Raw genomic sequence first — 6,488 nt, forward strand, 5'->3', positions numbered from 1 at the left:
TTGCAGCAGCGGCGAGGAGCCCTCGCGCCTGCACGCTGGCCCACCACCCATTGGGAAGGGCCGGCGGTGGTGGGGCGCGTGGTCGGCGAGGGCCGGATCCGTGGCGAGGCGTGCCTCGCGTCGCGACTGCGAGACCTCGCCGTCGCACTGGGTCGCGACGACGAGGTCGACCTCGCCTTCGGCGGGCGGCGAGACCTCGCCGTCGCGACCCAAGCGACGGCGAGGTCGGCCTCGCCTTCATTGGCGGCGAGACCTCGCCGTCGCAACCCGGGCGACGGCGAGGTCTCGCCTCGCCCGGCTAAAGCGAGCGGACCTCGCGTCGCCTAGGTCGCTGACGGCGAGGTCTCGCCTCGCCGGATCCGCCCTCGTTGGGCTCGGCGAGGGTCGCGGGCCCGACCGGGGGCCGGTGACCCTCGCCGACACTGCGCCCACCACCGCCGGCCCTTCCGGCGGTGGTGGGTTATGCGGCAGCTGCGAGGCCTCGCAGCCGCTGCTTTTTTTTTTATTATTTAATTTAATTTAATTTAATTTTTTAAAAAATTACATGTCAGGGCTAAACGGCGTGTTATTGGTTTTTAATGGCCGATCTGGACCTTCTCCCGCGAGCCGTGTGGCGCCACATCAGTTCCGTGAGCCACGTCGCATTGGCATTAAAATGATCGTTTTCAAAAAGTTGGCACCAAAGTGATCGAAAAAAAGTGGCACCAAAGTGATCGCCATACATAAGTTATGACTTCTAGTGTACTTTTGGCCTTAATAAACTAATTTAGGTGACGAGTTTTAGTATCTCTACCATTACTTTATTAGGTAATGTTAGACTGTTTTTTGTACTGAGTATGACTCACTTATTAAATGGCATGCTCTAATCTGTCACATCATTTAATAAACTAATATTCTAGACATGTTTCAGTATATCCCTACTCCACACGGTGTTGCTTTTAAGTCATGCAAGAACCGAAGTTTACCAAAATGGGATTTAAAATTAGGGTGTAGAGCTAGTCATGTAGGTACGAAAAAATGAAGGATTCAAGCATAGGTATCTTTTGATCAATAATTACTTAAAGAGATGGGGCCCAAGATAAGGCGGATGGGTTCATTCAATTCACCAAAATATTTAGTATTAGTGTTAGTTCACATCAATGTAAAATTATCTGTACGCATTTATCATCAGATAAATGTGACATATATATTGAGACATAATAAAAATCCATAACCAAATGTCATTTCAAATATCAAACAAGATTAGTACAACTTCTTAGTACATATATAGTATGGCTTTAAATGAATTTACAAGCGGTGCTTGTAAATATACACAATTTGAATCCCTAAGGAAAGACTTCAATGAGAGACCTTAATCCAAACATAGGAGTTATCTTGTGCTGTCTGAAGCCGGCCTCCGAGAAAAGTTTTTCCCACTCTTTCTTGGTCCTCTCTCTTCCAGTGACCACCGTCATCATCAACATATCGAAGAAGAGCTTTGTTGCAGTTGCTTCGGCATCGTCATCCTCGGTCTCGCTTATCACAATGTCTATGATTATCACCTTCCCTCGCTCGTTGTTCTTGCCAGCGATCGCTTCTCTGCATCTTCGCAGCACCTTCACACAGTCCTCGTCGCTCCAAGCATGTAACATCAACTATATCATCAACAAGTACATCCAAGTAATTAGTAGCAACCATTCAAAGGAAGAAGACTTATCGAACACTAAAGTCTCACCTAACTTTCATTGCGTGTTTAAGTACTTGAATGCGACCCCAATAGAATTTTCTAACTTTTTCAACAGTGGCATACAGAGGGATTAATGATTGAGGCGAGCTAGATATTTTATTTCAATAGGAACATGACCTGAAGCTCCAACTTAGATGAATAATATTGACCCAATAATACCTCACTATGTTCTTGAACCTGTTAAAACACTAGTTTGAACTTGGGTAAATAATCCAAACATTACATTATTTAGGCCACATTTATTTCGTGAAAAATAAAAATTTTAAAATATTTTCTTAAAAATAACCGCTTGTATCGTTTGAAATAACTAGTTAATGAAGAATATTTTTATTATCAACAATAATTTATTTTTAAATATTTTGGTGGATGATGAAAATATTTTTTGTTCTATTTGTATAAAAGATAAGAACGATTATGTTTAGGAAAATATTTTTCAAATTATTTATTTTTTGCCAAAAAAACGGAACTCTACACCAACTTGAAGATTCAAACTTTGTCATATATCCCATCCACACATAGTTTTTTTTTTTTTTACCAAGTCAATCCAATGGAAACATAAACATATACATGAACAAATTCAAAGCACATACCTTCAGCAAAATGGCATCGGAAGGGGGGATGAACTCGAACATATCACCCCCAACGAACTTCACATTCTCACTCTCCGGCAAGCCAGCAACCACATGTGGGAGATCGAGCACCGTGCACTTCAATCCCGGACATGCCTCGGAGATTGTCTTCGCCACCGTGCCCGTGCCGCCTCCGACGTCCACCAGAGTGTTCAACCCTTGAAAGATATGCTTACAGTCCTTGATGACCAAATTCATCATTTGAGAGTCGATGGCCATCGCTCCATTGAATGCACGACCGAATTCAGGATTCTGCCCCCCATAGTCCCACAGGTTCAATCCATGCGCAGCCTCGAAAGGGCTAATCAATTTGTTGCTGCAATCGTTTTCGCGATTCCCTTGGAGCCAATCTCCAAGAAAATGCCAAGGAGCCACGAGAGCCGGATCAAGCATGGCCACGATGAATGGCGAGAGCCCCGTGGCTTTATCACTCAGAAGCAAACTCGAAGAAGGGGTCAAGACGTAGGCTTTAACTTCTTCTTCTTCTCCTCCTCCTCCATGCTTGGGAACAAGGGTCTCAGCGAATACGTTTAAATGAACCAAAACGCGGATGAGACGGTGAAGGCACGTGGTTTTTGACGGGTGAATCCGGAGCGCCGAGGCCAGCTCGAGAAGAGTGATGGGCTGCTTGTGGTCGTTTATGACGTCCGGTATGCGAAGCTGGACGGCACATTTGAGAGACATGGACGATACGAAGATGGAGGTGAGACTGTAGAGGTGCGATTGAGCTTGGAACATCTCTTTGGTTTCGCCAGAGTGGCCAAGATGATGCATGGCTTTGTTCTGAAGGAAATTGTTTTGAAAAATATGGGACAAGCGGATCCGATAATAGATAGAAGGAAGGAAATAAATCCGACACCGGATTTCTATGATTCAGTTTGAATGTCGGTACTTACGTCCACAGAGAAAGTAGCAAGAATTCTGCTATAGAAATAAGCGATACAACGGAGATTACAATCACTCGAGTACTCAAACACTCTCTCAGTATTTCCCAGCCCTTAACTATACCAAATAACTCACTCAGTGTTTAATCCCTCACAATTTCTAGTGAAATCTCATTTAAGGAATTTCACAAATTCTAATCACAAGAATTTAACTGGCTAAATCACTACAAGGTGTAATTACAACAAGAAAACCAACGCATTCACGTAAATCACCCTCCTGGCCGCCAAGGACTTAGGCGCTACAAACCACTCTTTCTCCTCCTCTTTATATAATGCTGAAGGTACTCCTCTTCGTGATTAAATAATGGATGGAGACAAACAAAGCTCACATACCTTTTTTTCTGTGCCTTCAATTCCATCGTTATGGAGCAATTTGTGGAAGTCCTCCTTTTACGCCCGAAGAAGTCTGCGCATGATTTCTTCATATAATGTGAAGAATGGACAGCATGATAAATCATGCACGCCAACTTTCCACGTGCACAATAAACAAAGGAAAAAAAGAAATAAACAACTCTTTCTTTTTCCTCTTTCTTTTGCATACCATCAACAATTGGAGCTGGCCGATAACCATGTCAACTGGGCCAACTTCAGTATTGTGATCCACCGTCCACACATGCTCATTGTTCCGGGTTACGTATTCGCTCAAACTCAAGATATATATTAATGGATATTTTGATGACTCATGCATGACTTCATCGTGATAATAGACAGAAAAATCTCCTAGTTGCGTCGTGGCTGAGTCTACCTTCATGTGAGCTAAATCAAGCTATATTTCCCATGCTCCAATCCAAAGGTTGACATTGACGAGTTTTTAGATCGAACAGCTGACAAGACGCACGTTTCAATTATTTATGTTGACAAGCTTAGATCTAATAACCGACAAAGACTTGCAACAACTTTCTCATTCATAAAGTCGCGCGAGGTAGTTTAATCCAGTGCAGTTGAAGAAGATTGACCTTTTGACTTCTTTGCATTTTCATTTTGTCGTTAGTTTAATTATTAAATACAGCAAAAGTTGACATGAGCATACCGCGAATTACTGTACATATAATATTAATCATTTGATGACGTATGCAATGACAACTCTACTATAATCTTTTTATGATTCATGCACGACTCTATTATAATCAACTGATTGTTTTTTTGCCACTAGAACATCTATTTTCGATTGGAACAACTCCGACTAACAGTTCTCAGTTCAGTACAGTTTATTATAGCATATAAAAGTAATCACGTTTGCAATTTGTTTCGTAATCGCATTGTAGAATTGTCGATTTGTCTAGTCCATATTTGTGAAGATAATATAATTTATAGCATAACTTATGTAGCTATACCTTAATGACACGATTCATTTATTATTCATACTTTTCCTTAGGAAATATTAGTTATATACTATCGGCAATATTATGGAAACTTGCACTATCAATTTTGATGTATAATAAAACTGGTAGAAGGTTATTTGGATCATAACAGCTTATACAATCAATTTTACTTTTCCTTTTTGATTTTGTTCTGGGGATAAAAAAAAAAGGGAGATGCTATGCATCTACGCGGAAAGTGGCACAATTTTGGTGCGGGAAAAGTGTCGGAAAAGTCCTAAACCTATTGTGTATGTACCAATTTAATCATAAACCTTTTGACATAGTGCCAATTAAGTCATTATGGCTAATTTTGGCCGAATATTGCTAATGTGGACGCCGGCTGGCCTACGTGGCACCGCTAGCGCTGACGTGAACAATTTTTAATAATATTTTACTATTTTTTCGATTTTTTATTATTTTTTCTGATTTTTTTCTTTCTTTTCTTTTTTTCTTTCTTCTTTCTTTTTAGTGACCGGATGGGCTGGTCTCGCCTGGGCGAGGGTCACCATCGCCCGCCACAAGTGAGGCCCGGCCAGGCGAGGGCGAGCACTGGCAAGGCCGCCGTGGCTTGGGCGAGGGTCAGCATTACCACATCAGGCAAGGGGATTCCTCACTGGGGCTCACCCTCGCCCAAGCGAGGCAAGCCCACCTGACCATCACCTGTGGCCGGTGGCCGGTCACTGGCCAAAGGAAGAAGAAAAAAAAAATCAGAAAAAAATAATTAAAAAATTGAAAAAATATTCAAATATTATTAAAAATTATCCACATCAACGCCGGTGGTGTCACGTAGATTGGCCGGCATCCACATCATCAATATTCAGCCAAAATTATTTGGAATGACTTAATTAGCACTATGTCAAAAGGTTTATGACTAAATTGGCGGAAAAAAAAGATTTAGGAATGAATTGGTACCAATGCAATAGATTTATGACTTTTCTAACACTTTTCCCTTTTGGTGCAGCGAAAACAAGGATAAAAACAGATCAATCCAGTTTGCAACATGCACGAAGGCGCAACATGCACGCTTAAAAGAGGCGCATACTGAGAAAACATTTTCGAACTGTATTTTGTAAAATTATGTCAAAAGCTGTCTGAAATCCAAAAGAACAAATAAATGCTTTGCAAACCTAGGTGTTACGAGAAAATCAGAAAATAAACCTGAGCAGTAAAGAAATTTAGAAAAACAAGGAAAGGGCAAAAGGAGACCTAAAAATAGAATAGTGCCCTCAAACACAAAATAACGGATTACAAGATCCATAATCATTGCAAACGGGCGATCCCATTCGGCCATAGTATAGCGCTCGGACCGAGCTTTCTGAATCTGTATTATGGGCGCCATAAATTTTCCTAGATCGGAGTCATAGTCATTTTATCGCACATTGCACGAATTCTAATCCCGAGCTTGCCGACTGATCTTTTGCCTATCCGAACGCTCTAGAAAGTCACTAGGAGCCGAGTTCGCGTGTTTTTTTTTTTTTTTGGTAACCGAGGATCCGCCACCATTCTCCGGGGACGAGCCCGCATAGGTAATCGGGGCGCCTATACCTCGGGGGAGACTAGCCCAGCAACCCACCGCCAAGGCCCCCCACTTAAATTACGGAATCGAGCGGGGATTCGAACCCAGAACCGCTCTGAGGGAAGGAAAGCACTCACCAACTCGGCCATGCGCAGATGGGTGAGTTCTCGTGTTTTATCGGTTAATAAACCAACATGCAACACATCTACCTAACCCTTAGTCATCACCTTCCCATGATCATTGCTTTTGCCACCGATTGCTTCTTTGCATATTCTCAGCGCGTTCATAAAACATTAACTATGACTAACACTT

The 6,488-nt window shown here is 42.3% G+C and overlaps 1 protein-coding gene across 1 annotated transcript; it reads right to left on the reverse strand.

Annotated features, from left to right (window-relative positions):
• Positions 1–1,202: 1,202 nt before the first annotated feature.
• On the reverse strand, positions 1,203–3,702 carry LOC115680578 (trans-resveratrol di-O-methyltransferase-like). Its single transcript, XM_030604398.2, has 2 exons — positions 2,317–3,702; positions 1,203–1,634 (listed from the first exon to the last, which is right to left on the reverse strand). Exons 1-2 carry the CDS (start codon positions 3,127–3,129, stop codon positions 1,326–1,328), a joined length of 1,122 nt encoding a protein of 373 aa, XP_030460258.2. The 5' UTR covers positions 3,130–3,702; the 3' UTR covers positions 1,203–1,325.
• Positions 3,703–6,488: the final 2,786 nt, after the last annotated feature.

This window comes from Syzygium oleosum, unplaced genomic scaffold (assembly GCF_021117445.2).
Source record: "Syzygium oleosum isolate NSW1041296 unplaced genomic scaffold, Sole_v2.1 Sole_v2.11, whole genome shotgun sequence".
NCBI classification, from domain to species: Eukaryota; Viridiplantae; Streptophyta; class Magnoliopsida; order Myrtales; family Myrtaceae; genus Syzygium; species Syzygium oleosum.